Source organism: Diabrotica virgifera, chromosome 6 (genome assembly GCF_917563875.1).
Source record: "Diabrotica virgifera virgifera chromosome 6, PGI_DIABVI_V3a".
Lineage (NCBI taxonomy): Eukaryota > Metazoa > Arthropoda > Insecta > Coleoptera > Chrysomelidae > Diabrotica > Diabrotica virgifera.
This window is the reverse complement of record NC_065448.1, coordinates 145,664,640-145,688,934: the sequence shown is the minus strand read 5'-3', so window position 1 is coordinate 145,688,934 and position 24,295 is coordinate 145,664,640. Positions and strand designations below refer to the sequence as shown.

At 33.3% G+C, this 24,295-nt stretch overlaps 2 protein-coding genes across 3 annotated transcripts in view; both read left to right on the top strand.

The window, feature by feature from the left end:
• LOC114338268 (uncharacterized) overlaps positions 1-24,295 on the top strand; it is a 79,900-nt gene that overhangs the window by 39,440 nt on the left and 16,165 nt on the right. Inside the window, exon 6 of one of the 2 annotated variants that reach the window (XM_050654073.1) lies at positions 3,352-3,569. The exons of the other annotated variant lie outside the window; for it this stretch is intronic. Within the exon in view, the coding sequence (XP_050510030.1) occupies positions 3,352-3,531 (180 nt within the window). The 3' untranslated portion in view covers positions 3,532-3,569. Of the gene's footprint in view, positions 1-3,351; positions 3,570-24,295 lie in introns of those variants that run through there. 2 annotated transcript variants of the gene reach the window in all.
• On the top strand, positions 9,335-22,898 carry LOC114338266 (soma ferritin-like). Its single transcript, XM_050654072.1, has one exon. The coding sequence runs from the start codon at positions 11,198-11,200 to the stop codon at positions 11,984-11,986; it is 789 nt and encodes a 262-aa protein (XP_050510029.1). The 5' UTR covers positions 9,335-11,197; the 3' UTR covers positions 11,987-22,898.

The following is a 24,295-nucleotide window of genomic DNA, read 5'->3' as shown; positions in this document are numbered from 1 at the left end:
CGGTTTTAAAGTAATAAATAAATGTCAGTTTGTCAGAAAAATTTAACACCTCCTATCTCGGAAACGAAGCATTTGCGGACATAATTTTATAAAGCAAACTGTAATTATTTTTTCATGCAGAATTACCCCTTAAACTTTGCCAAAATTTTTTAAAAACACTCTGTATTAATAAAAAACATGTCTAGTTGTTAAAGCACCTAACTTTTTTATTATCAAACATAAGCGAATCAAGCAAACAACAAAATGTTGAGAAAGCATGAGGCTACATTTAGGTTTTAATTTCAGTATTCTACAAATGCTAGAATATTCCACAGGGTGATGCAAACTTTAAGAAAAAATCACAGTTTGATTCGTACACCCGGTATGCAATGAAAATTTACCTGTTTAGCAACACTATTATTATAACGATATTGTCAAGGAATAAGGCTATAACATATTAAAAAATCACTTAAATCGGACAACAGGTTTAGGAGATATAAGATATCAAAAATCACCCATTTTTAAGGCTTAATTGTGGCTTATTTCCCATCTAAATATATATATAATATAGCTCAACAGGCCTTAAAGGCCCATGGCTTGGAATTTCTCCACGGTTTTTCTCCATTTTCTCCTGTCCATGGCCGCAGTTCTCCAATTTGATATCCCGATTGTTTGCAGGTCTTCCTTACATGCTTCTAGCCACTTTTTCCTGGGTCGTCCTCTTCTCCTCTTTCCTTCCCCTCTCAGGAGCGAGTCCTTTGCCCACCTTCCGTCAGCCATTCTCGCAAGATGACCTAACCAACTCAGTCTCTTTGTTCTGGCCATCTGGCTTATTTCTGGTTTCCGGTACAGCTCTCTGATCTCCGGCATTTGTTCGTCTCCTCCAAACGTCTTTATCGTTTTTTACTCCCCCGAATATCTTCCTTAGAACACTCCACTCCCAGATGTTCAGCATATTTTCTTGGTTTTTGTTCATGACCCATGTTTCGCTCCCGTAAAGAACTGTGGGCTGGATCACTGTTCTATAGAGTCTTAATTTTGCCTCTCTGGAGATGTTTTTGGCTCTTAGTAGTTTGTGTAGGGCTCCGACTGTCTTTCTTGCTCTCGAGATTCTTTTTCAATTTCCTGGCTTTCTTCCTCTTTACTTGTTAGCGTTACTCATAGATACTCAAACTCCGTCACCTTTTTGAAGCAATACTCTTTATTCTCGTTGTTTGTGGTAGTTTTCAGTTGTGTGTCTTCATCTGAGGTCTGTCCCATTTCCATATACTTTGTTTTTTGCTCATTAATTCTCAGTCCATACTGCTTAGCCTTTACTTCAAAGAGTTTGAAAATCCTCAGCAGTTCCCTTTCCGTTCTTGCCATTAGCACTACATCGTCCGCAAAGGCCAGAACCTGGTTTCTGTTGTCAAAGATCATACCTTTCGTTCGTATTCCACTGTCTCTCAATATCGCCTCCAACAAGAAATTGAAAAGTACTGTGGACAGCGGATCTCCCTGCTTTAATCCCCTTTTAACTTCAAATTTTCCTGATAGGCTTCCTTCTATCCTTACTCTGTTGTCGGTCTTCACTAAGGTCATTTTTACGAGTCTGATCATCTTTTCCGGAATTCACAGAATCGTAAGCTTGTTTCAAATCTATAAAGAGGAGGTTTAACTTTAACTGTTGCTCGTATGTACTGCTCTGAATCATTTTCAATACGAATATTTGATCTATGGTGGATCTGCCCTTTTTGAATCCTCCCTGGTATTCACCAACCTGCTCGTTTAAGTGCCTTTCCAGTCTGCTTCTTACGACTCTGGCGAGTACCTTATATGTTACGTCTAGGAGAGTGATACCCCTATAGTTTTCACACACTGCTCTATCTCCCTTCTTATGAATGGGACATACTATGGCCTCTCTCCATACTTCCGGCATTTCCTCTCGCTCCCAGATTTTCGTCAACAGGCTACATATTCGCGTTATAAGTGCTTCTCCCCCATTCTTGATTAATTCTGCAGTAATACCATTGCTGCCTGCACTTTTGTTGTTTTTCATTCTATGTATGATTTCTCTTATTTCTTCCCCGGTTGCAGTCTCTACTGTTTCCGCCGGGCCTCTGACTTCCTCTACCATTTCCTCTTGTTCCTAATCACTTCTATCAGGTTCTTCATTAAGTAGCTCTCTAAAATGCTCCTCCCATCTACTTAGCTTCCCCTGCTTATCTCCTATTAGGTGCCCTTCCTTGCTCTTGTAGTAGTTTTCTGGCACATTGGTCACTGCTCCTTTTCGCCTCCTGGTAGAAGTTTCTTACATTTTTATTAATCTCTTGAAGCTTTTTATCCATATACTCCCTTTTCTTACTCCTACACACTTTTTTCGCGTTTCTTCTCGCCGCTTCATATTCATTCCTGGTTTCTTCACTTGGTTTATCCATATATTTTTGTCTTGCCTGATTCCGTGTGTTAAGACTTTTCTTGCAATCGGTTTCAAACCATTCTTTGTCGCTCCCCTTTTTAACTTGACCCAACCGCTTTTGAGCTGCTTCCTTCATAGCGTCTTCTATTATTCCCCACTCCATTTCAATGTCACCTTGCTCTTCGCTCTGAAGTAGTTTTGCTGTCACGTCTGTCTGGAAGTTTTCGGCGGTTTCTTTTTTCTTTAGTTTGGCAATGTCATATTTTTTATTTATTATTCTCTGCTCTCTGACCTTTGGGATAGCCCATCTAAATAGTTAATCATAAATTCCGATATACACAACAAATGCTCTAATGTATGTACTGTCATTGAAAATGATCAACGTCAAAATTCATAGTAAATAGTAAAGGTATCAAAAGACATGTCGTATTGTTGATCCTTGTTTAACTTATCGCTTAATTTTGCGATTCGTGAACAATTTCATGCATGGGAAAAGATGAGTGGAAGAACTATATACCTACGATATTTTTGATATCAATTTTTTCTACTTAATTATTATTCTTCTATCTCATTTTTATTGCATAATATTCTATTCTTGGTTTTCGTTCTTATGTTAAAATTTTTTTTTGTAGTGTTTATGCCCTAGGTTAAGTATGTCTTATATATTTTATGTTCAATTGTTTTCTTTCATTTCTTTGAACATACATATATTTTTTTCACTCTCTAGAAGGGGTAGTACTCACCTCCACCCTCATGGTGATCATCAGCATAATATCACTTTTATCTTTTACAATCCAAGCGGTTTTTTAAAATTCAGAGGTTTTTGCAATATTTTACCGTGAGTAAATGGACTAATAATATACCTATCGTACTTCGACGCACTGTAGCCACACCCTGTATTTATTCTCGATTTCGTTATTTTTATGTTGTACTCTACTGTATAACTGTAATATAACCATTACATTTTTAACCAGGCCAAAGAATCAAAGTCTGCAGAATTAAAACCAAAACATTCAAGTTGGGAGGGAAACGACACTTCTCCTATGAAATCCTTCTCAAAATCTCACCATTACCAGGATCGGTTTTCTTTATTAACGCCAAATACCCATCGAACGACTGCTGAAGACAGCATTCATTTAATGGCCGAGGACTAATGTTTTCCCTTAATTATAATTACTAATTCAATATGTTGTTTGTGGGATTTTTGAAATGACACAACAAATTTTTACCTTGAAATTCATTGTTAATTAAAATTTTGGCTTTCATAATATTAATGCTAGAATAAGTAAGTTGTTTTCAAGGCTTGGGCCATCTCAACTGTAAATAATATGCAATTGACATTGTTCAAAATTGACACTAAAACATCTTTTGACGATACATCCTTACAATTGGGATAATGAATTTAATAGTATACTGTTATATTTCAATATATTTACCAACCAGTCGCACAGTGGTCCAAAAACCTGAAAAAATGGCCAAAATATGTAAGTGTTTTTTGATTTGCATGAAATTAGGCAGCCAGTGGTTTTTGAGGTCGCTAATTACGAATCCGAAGTCTGAATTGCAAAAAACAAACTGGCGGATGTAATATGGCGGTTTTATGTATTTTAAATATATGTAATATGGTTCTTTTCATGAGCATTTTTCAGTGCGTTACAGTTTTTCGATTTCTCTCTAACGCATTAAATTGTATGTGACACAAAAAAACGCACGCCTCTGATTACATTTCGTCGGTGACATTAATAACATTTAATCTAGTTGTCAATAGATGGCGCTAATAATATAATATTAAATAATATTATATTATTCTATATAAAAAAAATTTAATCTGTACAATTTATAAGACTATACAAATCAAAGAAAATACCATTTTATAAATGCAATAAACAAAATTGATTTTTTTTATACCAAATTGCAAATAAAATGTGACAACTGTCAGATTTAACTAAAATGTCATGTTAGAATAAATGTCATAAATGTGTATTTATCACGGACTAACCTTTTTTTATATCATTTGTGACGCACTGAAAAATGCTCATGAAAAGAACCATACCGTCGAAATTTGATATCCCGGGGTTTTTGAGGTTGCCAGTTACGAGTCCGAAATCGAAATTTCAAAAAACAAAATGGCGGATGCAACCCGCCAATTTTTTATTTCAACGTTAAATTCGATTATTAATCATATGAAAGTCAAAACTAATTTTTTTTAACCTTCAACAATACTGTATCTGACCCTTTTATCTACGATTTTACCCTACGATACTGAAATAACTAAAGATCTACAGTCGTAACAACTACTTGAATGTGGCGGCATGACCTGTTTATTCTGCGTTGTTAACGATTCATATTGAAACTCAGCGCAGAGCGCTTGTACAAAAAATTCTCGCAAAACCAAAGGGGCAGATAGTGGCAGCTAATTTTTTTTTGAATCTTAAAGAGAAAAATATAAATACAGTGGAACCCCGATAAGTCGGCCCCCGATAACCCGGAAGTCCGGCTAACCCGAACCGATTTTCATCAGATAAACATTTTGATTTTCAATATTTTGTATTTCCAATCAAAATAGTTAATTATCAGACAAACCTGTCAACAATAAAAATGTATGTAATATAATATTTGAGAGATAATGTGTATGTGTGTAATTTGAAATATACGATATTAAAAATGACTCATAGCACACGCCGCAGAAACAACAGCCACCTGTCTGTAGTATCTATTCCTTTTTATTTCAAACTGTCAGCATTGTTTAGGAAAGACTATTTAAAAAATTCTTTTATAAACAATGGTCTTTAGTATTGTGTGTCTTGTATTGTTCACTTCCATTTGCTTACGTTTGGGTTTGGTGTTTTTTTTAGTAATTTTAATGAGTAGGTACTGTGCATATTTATAAATATATTTCATGTTATTTCAATTCTAACGGAGTTTATCTGTAAGTATACCGTATTTTATTAATTTTTACCATATTCTCCGGCTATCCCGGATTTTCGATAACCCGGATCGGTCGCGGTCCCGATTAATCCGAGTTATCGAGGTTCCACTGTATATAAAAATATAAAATATAATATAAATAGCTTCAGAACAACATTAAAAATATAAGCTAAAAGATGATTGTAGTAACATCTTGGAATTCGATGGAATACGCAACTATTTGGCTATCTGAAAATTTAATTTTTTCAAAATATACACTTTCTTATTACTTAACTTCAACTTAAAATCTACTAAATATAAAACATATACAAATATTTTGATATTATCGGCTTTTATTAAAGATGGCTCCACGAATATCCCCCATTTTGCAAAATTGAATTTGCACTCTTCGTTTTCGAGATACACGCACAAGAATGTGCGTATAAACTATTCGTTATTCTTAACTGCGCTTCTGTTTCGTACGAGGGTCAACTGAACTGGAAATTCAGATATAGGAGATATAGCTTTAGGGTTGCCAACACTGAATAGGGAATTTAATTCTCTATTAGAAAATGTAATAATATTCTCGAAACGTTAATTTTTTTTTTTACTTTTGGCCAGCTTTTCGGGTTTTTGGACCACTGTGAGTCGGTGCGTTTTGATTCGGTACAGTTTTCTTCGAGCCTCTTTGATAACGGGTAAACCTAGAAACGCGTGTCAGAGGATGATAACATACTCGAATTAAATCAAAACGCAACCGTCTATGTTTACTTTGTTTCACTCACTCAGTGCAGAGTACAAAATGATAGCGGTTTAGATGGGTAAATTGTTGATGCATTAGTGGAATAGATTCTTAGCATCGTTCGATCTCTTGACTAAGACTTGTGTTACAGTTTACTTTAATCGTTATCGACACTCACTTAATCTCTCCTTGTTAGAGGTCGCTAAAGGCATGTGTTGATTTAATTACCAACCAGTCGGTGCGTTTTAATTCAGTTCAGCCTTCTTACGAGCCTCTTTGATAACAGGTATACCTAGAAACACGTGTCAGAGGATGGTAACAGACTCAAATTGAATCAAAACGCAACCGTCTGTTTATTTTGTTTCACTCTATACTCGGTACAGAGTACAGAATGATAGCGGTTTGGAAGGGTAAGCTGTTGATGCATTAGTGGAATAGATTCCTAGCATCGCCGGATGGTTTGACTAAGACTTGTGTTTACAGTTTATTTTAATCGTTATCGACACTCGCTTATCTCTCCTCGTTATAGGTCGCTAAAGGCATGCGTTCTCAATATACACTGCGCGTCATAGAAAACGGGCACCCTAAAAAATGGGTCCTTTTTGAGGTCGCGTATCTCCTAAACCTGTTGTCCGATTTAAGTGATTTTTTGAATATGTTATAGCCTTATTCCTTGTCAATATCCCTGTAATAATATTTTTGCCAAACAGGTAAATTTTCATTGTATACCGGGTGTACGAATCAAACTGTGTTTTTTTTTCATAGTTCGCAACACCCTGTGGAATATTCTAGCTGCTAAATGCTAGAATCTAGCATTTATAAAATACTGAAATTAAAACCCAACTATAGCCTCAGGTTTTCTTAACATTCTGTTTTTTGATTCATTCGTTTATGTTGGATAATACAACAGTTATGTACTTTAACAACTAGGCATGTTCTTCATCAGTATAGGTTGTTTGTAAATAATTGCGACAAACTTTAAGGGGCAATTCTGCATGAAAAAATAATGTCCGCAAATAAAACTTATGCCCGCAAATGCTTCGTTTACGAGATACGGGATGTTGCATTTTTTTTACAAACTGGCGATTTATTTTATTGCCCTAAAACCGGTTGAGAGATGCAAATGAAATTTGGCAGGTTTAAGAGATAGTTATTGCGAATTTTTTTACTTGCATTTAGGAATTTTATATTCACTATTGGCGTGCGTACGGGTATTATGACCCATAATATTACCCGTACGCACGCCAATGGTGAATATAAAATTCTTAATTGTATGTCAAAAAATGTGCAATAACTACGTCTTAAAACCTACCAAATTTGAAGCGTTTTACATGTCTGCTCAGATGGGACAGGGATAACACTAACTACTTGAATACTAGGGGTCAAAATAGGGCTAAAGAAGAAGAAGCAGACACTCAAAACTTCATTGCGAACGGCGCATCAGTTTGTTGTTCGGAGAGCTGAGTCGTGGATTCGTTAGGGGGTAAGAGGGTTTACAGAAGACTAACTATCATAACCAAATAGGCAAAGGATACTTACACAGACTTGAGGACTTTCCTACTATTTAAAATATGACGCCCTTTGGAATAAATCCTCAAATTCACTTATTGGGTACTTACTGGATACATTACAGTACTTACGGATACCAATTGGGGGGACATTCATCTGAGATTCCTCTGTTGGGTGAAACTGGGCTATCTTTATCATCTCTCTTGGCTCCTTTGCCATATTTCTCTTCGTTTACTCTAAAACTTAATTTCAGTTGCATTAGGAATCTAGTTAATAATTTTCCAAAGTGTTACAGAAAATAAAAATAGGTACATTTTCAAAATATTTATTTTTAACCTCAAACTTTATTTTTATTCTTTTGAGAAAACATATTCTCAAAGAAATACAGACTTTACTATTAGGAATGACAATAAAAATTTATAACCTTTACATGACTTACAATCACAAAACTTTAAACTTTATCGGGCAGTGTATTCCAAAACAAAATTTGACCGAGCTGTCAAATGTCACTGCCATTTTGTTTAATTCACAAAATAAAATATTTTCAAACAAAATAATTTTAGACAGCTACAATAGTAAAACAGGACTTTTAAATATTAAACAAACGTTACAAAAATTAAACCATTTTGAAAGCAAAATATCTTTATAAAATATTTAAAAATTTTACCAATACAAACTTTAATATTTAGTTGGAACTAATTCACCTTTTTTATTTAAAAACAAGAAAAATACAGTACCTTATTAAAACTTTCTTTTTCAAAAGACATCTCATTGTCACAACACTTGAACAAAACTTTCCATTCAACGGGGGTTGGCAGGCATTCAATTCATAACGACGACACAGGGCTTGTAAAATGGGACAGGACAAAACAGGAACGAGACTATTGAGACCAAACATCTTATCGGGACTTCAAACAAAAAATAGACCACACACTACCATACCGGCTAGGTACAACTGCGTCACGCTATTTGCACTGCGATTTTCACTTTTAAATCCAACATTATGGGGTGAAACTTTTCACGGGTGTTCTTCAATGGTTATAGAACAAAGGATATCCATCCACTTGATCCAACATAGCGACCAAAGACAATTTTAAGCCGGTAGGTAGCGGTCGCTGGAGCTCCACCGCTGGCTGACGTGCTACCAGCTACAGGGTACTTGTGGAACTAACTTCTCCGCGCGGCAAAATCCTTCACCGCTGCGAACCTGCTGCGTACTTGTAAGCAAAATTATTCCCTATCGTTGCAACATCAACGAATTTGGGACCAGTCCAATACACTATACCAAGGGGAAATAGGTACTTTCTCAATGTTCTCAAAATAATCTTCGCAAAGTAAATCAGAAATTTAGGTATCTTTTTGGGGATAGGATATAAAATTAATGTTGGAGTTTTTTCAAACACCACAAATTTCATTTGCATATCTCAACCGGTTTTAAAGCAATAAATAAATCGTCAGTTTGTAAGAAAAAATTCAACATCCCTTATCTCCGAAACGAAGCATTTGCGGAGATACGATTATAAAGCAAACTGTCATTATTTTTAATGCAGAATTACCCCTTAAAGTTGGTCACACTTGTTTAGAAACACCCTGTACTGAAAAAGAACATGGCTAGTTGTTAAAGTACCTAAAAAACAAAATGTTAAGAAAACCTGAGGCTATAGTTGGGTTTTAATTTCAGTATTTTATAAATACTAGGATATTCCACAGGGTGTTGCGAACTTTGAGAAAAAATCCAGTTTGATTCGTACACCCGGTATACAATGAAAATTTAAATGTTTAGCAAAAATATTATTACGGGGATATTGACAAAGAATAAGGCTATAACATATTCAAAAAATCACTTAAATCGGACAACAGGTTTAGGAGATACGCGACCTCAAAAATTACCTATTTTTTAGGGTGCCCGTTTTCTATGACGCTCAGTGTATTTACCAACAAGTCGGTGCGTTTTGATTCAGTTCAGTTTTATTACAAACCTCTTTGATAACGGGTAAACCTAGAAACACATGTCAGAGACTCGAATTGAATCAAAGCGCAACCGTCTATATTTAAACTGTTTACTGTTCTTCTACTTGCTGTATATTGGTTCGTTTATAACTCCACTTCCAAAGTTATGAGTGACCTTCTATCAATATGATTTATTTTTAAAATATCTACTAATCACGTTAAGCGAAAGGTTTACGTTGTGAATGAGTTCCTGGACATTTAGACGATTTTATCGTTTTTTTTTTATTGGATGTTTGGAATAGAGATCTTGAGAGAGCGTTTAGTTAAGAGAATCTTCGAGGGTAAGGACTTGGCATCATTCTTTTGATCATATGATATTAACTCAAAAGTCGCTATTGAGCAAGTAATACAGTATGTGACTGCGTTTATTAAAACCACACGTTCCATCATACCCAATCATTACAGTAGAATTTTCGTATTCGTAATTATTCCATTTTAATCACGAGAAAAACGAGGAAAATGTTCTTGATAATTATCTCTACATAGTAAGTACAGCTAACATCAATTGTGAAGAGATTCCAGCGGGTTGCGCTAATGACTTATTTCACGAGTGACAGGACGGCATACCTGAGAAGTATTCAATGAGATCTTACTGCGAAAGAATCACGCATGAAATGAAATCGTAGAGATAATGCTACCAGTTACTGGTTCTAACACCAAATTGTCAATAGTCAGCGGAAATACACCCATAATATTTCAAGAAGAATTACTAGCAATACGTTTTTGTGCTCAAGAGCCAAATTATTTATTGCCTTGTATAGCCACACTGGAGACTGAGGTCTACACCTTATGAGTTGGAATTGCTAGCAATTCATTTAGCAAATTTCTACGCTCATGCAAGCAATTCATTAATAAACTCCTTTTATCCGACCAGAGCCATTTAACCAAAAAGTTGCAGAATGAAAGATGTCAAAAAACGGAAAAGGAATTTAATGTAGCCTACTGGGAAAATAAATCAGCCCACAGGCAGCCAAACATGATATTACCGCCTTCTATACTCTCTCTGTAGTTCTCTCGTTGCGAAAAAATACTCGAGCTTCAGACAAATGACTATAAACACATCTGTTCTCACTGGCACACTGTTCACTCAAATATTATCAGCTCTGTAAAATGACCAAAGTGATCAGAGCAACATACAGAGAACATATTTGGAGGTCAATTCTTCGCCAACGCCAACGGACAGGTCTTTTTAGAACATCACCAGATAAAAAATGTACCTCCGAAACGGATAATAGGCTTGCTGAGAAGCCTAGATCTCTTGAACGGAACATAGATACCAGGCGTGCACAAGAGATCTTTCAGATTTCAGATCCTTAAGATCTTTCACCACAGTGTGGAAAGGTCTACAAGCCCAAACGACTCCCTTGGAATCTAAAATACGTGAAGTGTTATTGTTAAATGTTAGTTTAACCTCTGCTAGGCAAACAGTCTGGCCCCCCTCCCTCCCACTGGTTCACTGACAATGTGATTTGTGAAAGACCAAATGGAAGAAGATTTGTAGGACGAAGACGAAGATGACGACGACTTCTTCTTTTTATTTAACTGACGTCAAATTGTATTTATTTGATTAAATAAACGTCATATATTTATGTATTAATATTTGAAATATAGTTTTTTTTTCAAAATTGTTCTGGAAATCATAAATACAAAAGATGAAGTTTATTTGCAGAAAATTTAAAGTACTAAAAAATGCTGACCTTTACGGAAGTTCTATAAATAAGTTTAAAGCAAATTCAGTTTTCCACAAATTATCTGCAAGTTTTAGTTCACCCATTATTCCAATGGCAAATTCCTTCTACACTAGTAAGCGTTTTATGACTAATTCCTGTGATGGAGGAAATAAAAATAAAATTTCTGGAAGGCATCAGTTTCACAAAGATACTGAGAATAAACTTAATGAACAAGTCTTAGAGGAATTTAAGGCAGCTTATGAATATCTTACAATAGGTCATTACTTTGGACGAACAGATGTTGCTTTACCGGGATGTCAAGGCTTTTTTATGAATATGTATGAGGAGGAACTGGGTCATGCTAACATATTTACCAATTATGTGCTTATGAGAGGAGGTCATGTAAACCTAAAAAGTATTCCTGTGCCAGAAATCAAAACTTGGACGGTTACTGAAGCTTTTAGTCGGGCTGTTCAAATGGAACAGGGTATAAAAGAAAAACTGAATGAAGTTTTCGATGTAGCCGAAAAGCATAAGGATCTCCATATCATGGATTTGGTCTCAACTGAGTTTATGGAGGAACAACATAGATCGATATGCGAAATAGCAAGACTTGTTACTCGGTCTAAAATAACCGACACAAAAGTAGGAGAGTACCTTTTTGATCAAATGATATTTGAATCTTTTGTGAAGAAAGAAAAAGAAAATCTTATGAATGAACGTAGATTACAACTTGTAGAAGGCGATGATAAGCACGGAATATATAAATAAAATTGATGTATTTCATTTAGTTTTCTTTTAACAACCTACATGGGTTATTTTATTAATTTGATACTTTCAGTTCTGTAGAATGAAAAGACGAATTATGCGAAGTACAATATATACCTACCGCATAAACTAAAATAAAAAAAAAAGAAATGGAAAATATTTGATGAAATATGGTCTTGGCAAGATATATGTGGACCAATTAAACAGCCATAATTCAGTAAGAAACCTTTTGCCTTTTAGGTCAAAACGTGACAGTTTTCTTCATTATTTTCAATTCTTAGTTTTTGTTCATGTAACTATCGCTTTCTTGGTCGATCTGTTTAATCATATCTTTATGTTTATTGAAATGAGTAAAAATGGCCACTGTTCACTGCCCTCTGTGATATAGACGTATTTTAAATGGCAATTACATGAAAAATATCATTTGCCCCCAATAAAAATATATTATACAATCATCAGTAAGCGAAACAGAATTCATTGATATTAATTTCATATCCGTAAACAGTCTACCTTTTTGCGGAACTAATATCCATTGTTTATGCTTACCTTTTAATAACCTCAATCTTAAATGTTCAAATGATAAAATTTAAACGTAAAAAATATACTGACCCATTGTTACAGTTATAAATCCTTTAAAGTTTAAGTAATTTTATTTGCAGTTAATATACGACTAATATATTAAAAGTGACTTGCACCACTTGAACCTAACTCCAACCCGTGAATCATTAACTATTACTCACGGGTAAAGTATTGGGTGTTATTATCTGTGCAAAAATAGTGAATCATGAGCATTTTATTAAACGGTCGTAGAAAAAAGCATTTATTATGAAAACCAAAGTTTGCCTTTTCTGGGATATTTATAAAAAGAGATCTGATTTGTTAGTGTCCTCGAATAGGTATGTTAACATGTTGAATATGAGTGAAATCGCTTACTCACTTTTGATGCAGCTGTTTTCTTCTATACACAATTATGCCTAAGAATATTTATCTCAACTTAAAAAAAAAGATCTCCTTATTATTTGTTATATTATATTTTTTAATTAAGTATTATTACCCCGAAATATACCTGTTGTAATTGTAGATTAAATTATAGTTTTTAAGAAACTTGTAATATTATTCTAATGGCGTGCCATAATGACATCGACATTTTAAGTGTTCTGTATAAATTTAGTAGCTTCTGACAGAGGTTAAAGATTGGAATTATTATCGCTTTTTTATTCGGTATCATATTCTTTTTTTGTTCTTTCTTGTTTGTTATTAAAGTTATACGTAAAAAGTAAGATATTTAGTTGTTGTTTAATGCTAACAACTAGAATAGACAATACCAGTAGAGTTCTGCAATTGAAATACTTGGAAAGACCTGAGGGTGGTGGTCAAATCAAGGAGTCTCAAGAAAAATAAAAGAAAAAGGAATCTGTATCTAAAATGATATGAATGACAGCAAAAGTACCTTAAGAAGCGTCCCACCATCAAATGAAGATTGACAAAGCGAAGGAAGATAACCACATTCTGCACGGTGTCCCGAGTACTTCCGAGAGCACACCTCCTCCAAATCAACGCATCCCGTGTGTAAGACGTGAAGTGACATCCATAAGCATAAAGTTAAATTCAAAATCCGAACAACTGGACATGCCAACCTGATCTTAGCCCCTAGTGATAAACGCAACATCACACCCATCTCCAATGATAGAGACGATGGAACGAAGTGCCAATTTTGTATAAAGGTCTTCAAAACTGTTTTGTATAAAGGTCTTTAAATAAGAAACCCTCGAAGATCTGAGAAAAACTAGTAAACTTTTGTTTAAAAAACAAAAAGTTATATGTATATGTGGAAAGGTAGAAGAAGGTAGAGGAATGCACCTCACTCTCTCCTCCGAAATCCCGGCCCAAAAGTGGTGTTACCCAAAAACAAGAGTCTGTCTTCAATCAATGTATACTCCTCATAGTGGCTCCCAGACATGGACGTTTACAAAGGAAAATTCGGAAAAAATAGCAAATACAGAAAGATCCATGGACAGACAAATGCTAAACATGAAACTATCACACAGGAAAAGAAACGAATGGATCCTTAACAAAACAAAAGTGAAAGTCCACAAGGAAGAATTTCTTGTAGCTGGCTGTATACCATTAATTACAAGTAAAATTTAATAAAACATTTTTGTCTTGGTAAAAGGTGTATTAGTTTAAAAAGCCCCTATAGGGCTACAAACATAGAAACAGAACGTTTTCGCTCTGTAACAAGAGCATCATCAGTATTACCTAAAATAAGTATAACCATATTAATTAAAGCAAAATGTTAAAGTTAAAATGATGACCAAGGTAAAAGCAAAGTTTGGTTATACTTACAAGAACATGGTGAGCCAACCAAAAAATACAAAGGTCAAAACCTTTCAAAAACAGACTAAAAGTCTCATATAAATGCAAACATGGCAAATTCCAAAGGATGGATATAATTCCTATGGATACGGCCCTAGGGTAACATATGACTCCCACGTGGTAAGTGGGTCAATAGGTAGCAATTAGGTCATTATGTTACAAGAGGTGACAGGCAACTAAGAGATGAGCTTTCAAAAGCGAATCTGTCTGATGTTAGGACAACAATTGTCAATGAAACTTGAAGTTTTATGAAATGTTGGTTACGCGGACACTAAATTTAAAGTTGTTTATGGTACAAGCAATGATAACAGATAACATCAGTGTGTTGGAATTATACAAATACAAGAGTTAGTGAGAATAAATTATCTAAGATGTAAAAAAGGGGACGAATTTGAAAACCCACAATCATCAATGAGGTGTACATGAATTGATGAAGCAAAGATAGGCAAACCAAAATACAGAAGGTATGTTTTGTAGTTTGTGTTGAAAATAGATAATTAATATTTGTGACCCAATACAAATGATGGCTGATAAAACTGGCTGAAATAAAGATGAGACAAATAAATAGGGGTTGTCATATCAAATGCTGAGAAATGTTGTAAATACAAAAACTTGTTTATAAGTTAATAGGATATAGATGGATTCATCAACACAAATTTAAAAGACTGAAAAGGTTGTTTTAAAAAGCTTAGTCCTAATTTCTTTATTCTGCCCTTTTATGTTAAATAACATCTAGGGCAAGGAAAAATTAATAAAATTGGATAAAAGTATCTAAGCTATATCTAAAGTGAGGTCAGATGAAGATAAGTGTTGAGTAAAATTGTAGAGTATGTGGGAAAAAAATTAAAATTATGTTTATTTAATTAAATTAGAAGGTAAAACAGAATAAAAGAAAGGTGGATAGATAAATGAGGTTGTGGAAAAAAAAATTGATATCAGAATTGAAACTAATGATAAATATTGAGAGACTGGGAACTCCAGAGACCAGGCAACCAAACAAACCAGATGATGAGAGTAAAAGGTGGGCTGAATAGTATAACTTAATATGTGAAACTTGATTGAATTATTGTAAAGTATTGTTGGATGAATGAGTTGAGAATATGAAAAGAACGAAAACGTTTTGTTTCTATGTTTGTAGCCATAAGGGGCTTTTTAAACTAAAATACCTTTCACCAAGACAAACATTTTTTATTAAAAGTGAAAGATGTCTCAACCCAAGTAGCAAAGTTTAAATGGAAGTTTGCTGGTCACACCCTAAGGCAGAAGGATGAAAGATGGACTAACACGGTTATACATTAAAAATCATAGAACCACAAACGAAAAAGGGAAAGGCCACAAATCCGATGGTCAGATGACCCGAATGAAGAAACACGCCGGGTCAAAATGGATGCTAATTTTCCAAGATAGAGAGGCATGGAAGAAAGAAGAGTAGACCAATATCCAAGAATGGATGTTAGGGCTGATTAGATAGATTTTTTTTTGTTTTATGACATAGGCCTGGTTGTCAATTAGCCAGTCACAACTTTTTTGTTTTCTATTCATACATAAAGAAGGCAATGATGTCCTTAGAGTTCCGTAGCAAACTCTTCCACAGCTCTCTACTCAGTTCAAAATCTGCAGCTGGCCGCTATGGACTATCCAAGTTGCTCACCACATTTTTCCATTATACATCTTCTTCTTCTTCTTTTTCCATATGATGAGATATATAGAAGGAATCTTTGTTTAATAAAATAGAAACAGTTATGTTAAACACTTTTTATTCTTAACGGTATGTCAATCAAGTGATCATAATTCCACTCCTCTTTAGCCTCCCTACAGCCAAGCAGTTTCTTGATGAATATAAAAAACATTCCTTAAACAGTGATACAAACTTCTAGTCAGTGTTTAGATAATTAGACTTGTAAATATTTTAGTTTAAATAGCATGTGTTGTGAATATTGTTTTTTCAATATATTTGTGTGTTTATTAGATAATAGGTTTATGTGGTGTTATAAAGAGAAAATTACTCAAATTATACATTATTGTCTTTCACGGAAACGTCAGCCATAAGTTTTATTAGATTTTAAGTGATGTGTTTCGTGTAGATGTTTTCACGAAATACTTTGTAATTTTATATCTGGATAAATTTAAGTATACTTATACAGTGTGTCCACGGTTGGGGTGCCCAAGAGGAAAAACTTTTTTATTTTCAATTTTAACGAAAAATGTCATTCTTGATAAAAAGTTTTGCTTGTTCTAAAACCCCATAAAATAAAATAAAATTCAAGTTTTTCAAATCCTGCTTAATTTTGTAGCCAATTTTATGTAAATCCCTATAAATTTTTGAACAAAGTTCGAAATTGTAGCAATAATAACTTAGAGAACAACCCTTTCGCTTCTCTGGATTATGAAGCCAGACTTTGTCGTTCTCCTTGAATCATCAAATTATTTATTAATTAAATAATTATTAATCCAGTAATTTTAATAATGAAATTTAACACAAGATAAATTCTTTATTGAACGCTTAACAATGTCGAAAAAAATGACAATTCGCAAATTATTTATCGGAGTTGACGTCCAATGAAGCTGAAGGAAAAATTCTATAAAACAGCCATAAGACCTGCTATGATGTACGGAACTGAATGTTTGACAGTGAAAAAGTAAGAAGAACAACGAATGCATGTGGCGGAAAGAACAATGCTTAGGTGGATGAGTGGAGTGACAAAAAAAGGATAAAATTAAAAATGAGTATATTAGGGGAAGTCTAGGTGTGGCACCAATTAATGCCAAAATGAGAGAGCATAGGTTAAGATGGTTTGGTCATGTTCAATATCATGACGCTAATCACCCAATATGAAGAATTGAAAGTGCAGATTCCTGGAAGGAGTAGGAGAGGAAGACCAAAGAAGACGTGGGGGGGAGACGATTAGGCAGGACATGTTGGTAAAGGGGATTAATATTGATATGACCCAGGATTTAATTGTGTGGAGAAATGCAATTAGGGAAACCGACCCCGCATAGGGATAAGGTAAAGAGAATGATGATGATGATGATGATCCATTAGTGTTATGTGATTTGTCGAATGCATTCTTCTTGATTATTTTGTGCAGGTTTTACAGGTATCTAACTCGATCTTTACTAATAATCAGGTAGTCTACATGTTAATAGAGGATTTCTAATCGATAAAGTTACGAAATATATAATGTTAGCTATTAAAAATATTTTTTTAATTAATTCTAAATATTAAATATATACAAACATGTAAAATATTCATAAACTATTGTTTAACTAAGTCAATTTGGGAGTATCTACACTACCTACACCCAAGTAGTATAACAACAAATATTTTATATAGCTTTTGGGATTACTTAAATTTATATTCAGAAAAGGTTGCAAAAAATAGTTATACTCTATTAAATTTTGATGTGCGGTTTCTGAAAAGGGACGAAACCTAAAAGGATATTTAAGACGCATTACACGCCCCATGTTTGTTACGCAAGTACAAGCCCGTTAGCAATTTGCCGCCATATACTAAAGCGGCTTAATATTAACCAAATATTATTAATTGTGTAAATTCTATTTTCAAAAGTCCTTTAGTATTCCGAATTAGAATTGATATTGTTGTTTTGTTTTTTTTCCTTTTATGTGACGGGGTAACTGATGTCACGTGTTTTGAGACTTTTTGGAGCTGTGGCAAATTGCCTCGAGTGCGTGTACTGCCGTGTTAATATGCTACTAATAATTGAATACTACAATGAAACAATTAACGGACACTAATAAAAATATGATTTAGGTTAGGTTAGGTTTACCGCACACCAGAAACTAAATCGCCTTTATTTGGTATGAGCCTATTCCCCGGTGAGTCTATTTAAAACTTTATTTGAGAAAAGAACCAAATAAAAATATTTTTAAATATTTATACCAAATTTAATAATTAATAGATTAATTGAATTTTAATACAATTTAATAAAAAAATGTTTGATTGAAATTTATTTTTAATATTATAACATAAAATATAAAATAGATCACTGTTTTTAGTTACCTACACAGTAAAAAAATCAATCGATGTCGCTGAATTATTAGCTTCCTTAGCAGAATGATATTTCTTTCTGGATCCATGACTTTAGAACCACCTTGTATATTTTTTTGATATTTTTTGGTACACATATACACATGTACACATTTGGGACGCAAACTACCCAACTACTAATCACAAGAAAAATCCAGGTCCGGATTAACAAAAAAATATAAATTCATTGTGACCTTGAAACAACACCCTGCATATTGAAATTTTCAAAATCTGTTCGCATATTTGAAAAGAGCACAAAAAACTGAGTTTATAGGTTCGCTTCAATTTTTGCGCAAACAATTCAATGACTTTAATTTTGAAATTATATTGAAATTTTTAAGAACTCTGCGATTAAAAAGCAAGTATTTTTAACTTTGATTCAGAAATTATTAAAGTTAATGAATAAATACTAATTTTAAAAATACATTATTGACTACATTGGACGACCCACTTACTAATCATAAGAAAAATCCAGGTCCGGATTAACAAAAAATATAAAGTCCATAATTGTGACCTTGAAACAACACCCTGTATATTGAAATTTTCAAAATCCGTTTACACATTTGAAAATAGCACAAACAGCTAAGTTTACTGGTTATCTTCAATTTTTTGCATAAACAATTTAATGATATTTATTTTGAAATTATAATTCTTAGTTCTTAAAAATTTTGACACAATTTCAAAATTAAAGTCATTAAATTGTCTGCGCAAAAAATGGAAGCGAACCATTAAAATTGGTTTTTTGTGCTCTTTTCAGATGTGCAAACGGATATTAAAAATTTCAGTATAGGTACAGGGTGCTGTTTCAAGATCAAAATTACTTTATATTTTTTTTTTGTTAATCCGGACCTGGATTTTCTTATTATTGATCCAATCCGTTCCAATGTAGTAAATAAGTATTGATTATTTTTTTCATGAGTATTTATTCAATAACTGTAATAATTTATTATTCAAATTGATACCTGCTTTTTAATCTCAGAGTTCTTAAAAATTCAATATAATTTCAAAATTACATTCGTTAAATTGTCTGCGCAAAAAATTGAAGAGAACCAATAAACTTTTTTGTGTCCTTTTCAAATATGCAAATGGATTTTGAAAATTTCAATATACTTGGTATTGTTTCAAGGTCACAATGAATCTATATTTTTTTATAATCCTTATATATCTTGTGATCCTGAAGAAAAGGGAATCGTCTTAACTGGAGGACAAAGGTCTTAAAATAGATTATCATCCGATTATCTAATTTTCAAGTTTCATGGTTTATTGACTTCATAATGGCGTTTAACATTACTGAATGCGGAATGGTTAAAAATAATTACAAAATTTATAGGACACATTTGGTTCTTTTTCCTGAATAAAACGACTTATTTGAACAAACACTAGCACATTAAAAACTGCTTTTAATTATGTACTGGTGGTACTTTTTTTTAACCTACCAGTAAATAATTGGGCATAGGGCGTAAAGTAAACGTTAAAAAAACAAATTTAACATCACTTTTCGTTTTCCATCTGTACCTACTTCTTAGGACTTTAGTAAAACTGCATACTTTGACAATTTGTTTTTTATTCCATTTGATATTAAATATTACTTCAGATCGTTTTATACTGGATCATATCAACCCAAAAATATATTCTTTATAGTCATGTCAAAGTTCATCATTGTTGGTGGTCCTATTTGAGCTTTGATATTCCCTTATTCCCTAGTCTATTTAGCCCAGCGTTTTCGTCCATTGCCAACCGTTGAACGTTACATCTTTGGCACAGGCATAGATAATATGGTTCACCTGATAGTGTAATTTTTCATTCGTTCTTGAGAGGTGTTGAATTTTGAGCTTACTTATTTTTATGAAGATGCTATTTCTTTATATTTTTTATGGATTTAAAAGTTTCCTTCTTCTCGCCTTCTTCATATCCCATTTATTCTTCCTAAGATCTCTCACTTGAAAATGAGTAGACATAGTTTAGACGCTTTTTCCATTTCAAATATCTACATCACTAGTACAATAAGTGTCTTGTGTATTGTTAGTTTGGTTTTTTGACTTTCCGTTTTATAGATACTTGCTTAACCTAGAGTAACACATGTTCGCTAACATCCTAGTATCATTATTTTTCTGTATTTATTTATTATTTTTTTTTTGTTATGGAGTTATATTTGGTCATGAGGGAATATGAATTTGTTTAAAGCCTCAAAATTGCCGTGTTGCATGTTAATTTGACAAACTTTTTACCTCTAGCTCTGCTATTTGCAGTCAACATCATTACTTTGGTTTTAACTTTTGCTTATTGTAAGGCCCATATTTCTGCCTCAATTAAGAAGGAGGTAAATGATTCTAAGTTTTTGGTTGGTGTGAGCCTGTGAGCGGATAATTCCAGAAAAGTATCGGTTATAATTTGCGTTGATTTATTAAAGGGATTACATCTGCCTATTGAATGTAAAATTCAGTTTGTTGAAAAAAAGGAATAGTGTGTATAGGATGTTGTGTTTTCCAAGTAAGACGCGTTGTATCAAGTTTAACTTGGAAAACAAAATTACTAAATTACTATGAGTGGAGAAACTCCTCTAGCACATTGAACATAATGAAATTATATACTTCTGCCTACATGTATATCTGTTCCTATCTTTATTCTTTACTTACTTATCTATTAAAGCATTATCATTTATTACTTCTACATCTTACTACACTCGACACTATGTATTGTATCATTTCTTCCACACGACGAGTGACGTTTTTACATTTATATCTTCTTATTGCGCCGTTCCTTTCGAAGGTTGGCGATCCAAATGGCAATTGTAGCTTTGCAAACTGCTGCACGAAAAATAGCATAAATACTTTTATATACATAATCAGAAAAAACATTGAAAGGATAAACCTAAGTAGATGTGCTAGTGTAAATCGAATTTTGCGTATAGATAGGTATACTCAAGTAAATGTTCGCTAAAAATGTATTGGAATTGATTGTTAAGGGATTTTTAAATTTTATGGGAAATTATTTTAAATATTGTTACTGAGTACTTGCGATCACTAAGTGATCTAAATGAATTTTAATTTCTAACAGGGTAATACCTTCAGAATTGTAAGGTTAATTTAGGTTAATGTAGGTGAATTTATTTCTTTCATATTGTGTTTTTTAAATGTCGGTCTGTGTAAATAGATATAAACGTAGAAATATATAGCATAGTAGAATAGCTGTTCAAGGTCATAATCGACCACATGTTTCTGGATTAGAATAGACTACAACAGATGTCTGGGAAGTTCTTCTTGATTTTCCAAAATTTTAATTTTTGGATAAGTGTTGTTTTTCAAATAAACGCTTCAATTTGTATTGAAAGTAGGACGAATTTTCATGCAAAATTTTTTTAACCCCCTACCGCCCCACATCAACCCCCAGTTATTTTTTAAATAGTCGAGTGGCACATCATTTGAAATGTAATTTTTGTATCTACATGACCCTCTATTCTTTTTTTAATTTGCGAAATAACTTTTACAGATAATTTTGGGATTTAACTGATTTATAATAAATTTGTTAAGTCCAAAATTATTACGTAAATTAAAAAAACAGAGTATCGTGTAGAGTGTAGAGAAAACAATTGCCTTTCAAATGATGTGCCACTCGACCACACTTGTTGTTTAAAAAAAAAACTGTGGGTTAATGCGGGGCAGTAAGGGGTTACATTTGAGGGCATGAATTTTGCATGAAAATTCGCCCCTCTTCCAGTATAAATTGACGTGTTTCTTTAAATTTTGAAGAAGCTCTTGGTTTCTGAGTTTCTGGGGGGGGGGGGGGGTCAAATTTTCGTTGGAACAGTCTGTATAAATGTTATGTATTCTAACCGTATATTGTTAATATTACTATAGATTTTTGTCAATTTTTTTAATAAAATGTATTTGTTAATATGAACTTTAAAACACAGGAATTTGAAATGATTAATCGATAGCAAAATATGTGTAGGTACATATATAAATCCGTTAATCCATCCAAATATTATAAAACTAACTCAACTAAAGTACCTGTTCACAGTTTTTAGGATGATTTAGTCTTTAGTGAGTTATCATAAAAATGGCCCGCTGAACAATTTGTTTATCCTGGAGAGCGATTATTTAACCCTGCGGTGGTAGCGCCTATTTTAACACAAATTTGATGCGCCGGGTTCACCAGACCCGATATATAAATATAATATAAATATATATTTTTGTATATTTTTAAATATTTTCTTTGCCTTTATTAATTAAATATCTTCTTATAAATACGCTTGTGTGAAAATGATATTAAATAATATATTATTTCAATATTTTTTGACATTTCTTTTCAACCCTACATTTTGATACAAGAAAAAACGTTTAACTTAAAAAAAATTTATTTACCCCCTAATAAAACATGACATATTTATTTTAAAGAAACATAAAAAGTAATTTATTATTTACAACTATGTGACTACAGCTGTTTCGGCAGAGTGCCTTTCTCAAGTGATATAAGTTACAATGTGTTTGCCTTTTTAAGACTCTAGCTGAAGAGGTTGAGGAGTGGGGAGCTGTTTGTCTCGAGTTGGTCATTCAGAATTATATCTGTATTTTTAATTCTGAATGACCAACTCGAGACAAACAGCTCCCCACTCCTCAACCTCTTCAGTTAGAGACTTAAAAAGGCAAACACATTGTAAATTATATCACTTGAGAAAGGCACTCTGCCGAAACAGCTGTAGTCACATAGTTGTAAATAATAAATTTTGTGGAAGTATAGAAAACAAAAGTTTTCAGTGTTTTATTGTGAGATAAAATGAACTTCCATCAAGTAACGGTCGAATCCATCAATTATAAAAAGTAATATTGAAACAAACTAAAAATCATAAAATAATCGATTAAATGGAACATTCATCACAGTAAATATTATGTTTGAGGCATAACAATGTTTGGCAATTTTGCAATAGTATTTTGACTTATTGTTATTTTTACATCCTCTTCGGTATTCGATAACTCATATTGGACTTCGCAATGATTGAAGGTGTCGGTCTCAGAACAATTATCTTCTGAATCAATCTCTATTTCACTGCCAGATGGTACTTCTTCCAGTAGACGAAGAAGTCTGTCTTGCTGGGCCTCGTTATCTATTATCTGCAAATAATTATTGTTATAAGTTATAAAATACAATATAACGAGATTATTCAACTACATAGCATACTATTATCAAGTTCTAACAGTAAATAAACAAATAAATTTAAAATACTCTAAAATACCAAAAAATTACTGTCGGATTTTGTAGCTCTGGGTCGCCTGAACCTGACGTATCCACTATTAGGTCTGGATCCCGCGTATGAAAAAAAAGTTGATTAATAGCAAGCTGAAAATTTGTTAATAGCTTAAGGGTGTCTAGTCGGACAAACTTTGATATATGGGAACACTGGAACAGGGGAAGTTTTAATTGTGGAACAGGTTAAAAATTTGGAACGGTCAGACCACGAAAACGGCACATGTATTTTGTCCGACAGAACAGACTTAGACTCTCCGAACAGAGATTAAACTCTCATGCAAAAATCAGACTGCTATTTATCACCAAATGGGCGTTTTAATGAGTGGAACATGTAGAATATGTCAAATGACAGGCATTATGACAGGTGATAAATAGCAGTCTGATTTTTGCATGAGAGTTTAATCTCTGTTCGGAGAGTTTAAGTCTGTTCTGTCGGAAAAAATACATGTGCCGTTTTCGTGGTCTGACCGTTCCAAATTTTTAACCTGTTCCACAATTAAAACTGCCCCTGTTCCAGTGTTCCCATATATCAAAGTTTATCCGACTAGACACCCTTAAGCTATTAACAAATTTTCAGCTTGCTATTAATCAACTTTTTTTTCATACGCGGGATCCAGACCTATATACAAAAAACAAAAGAT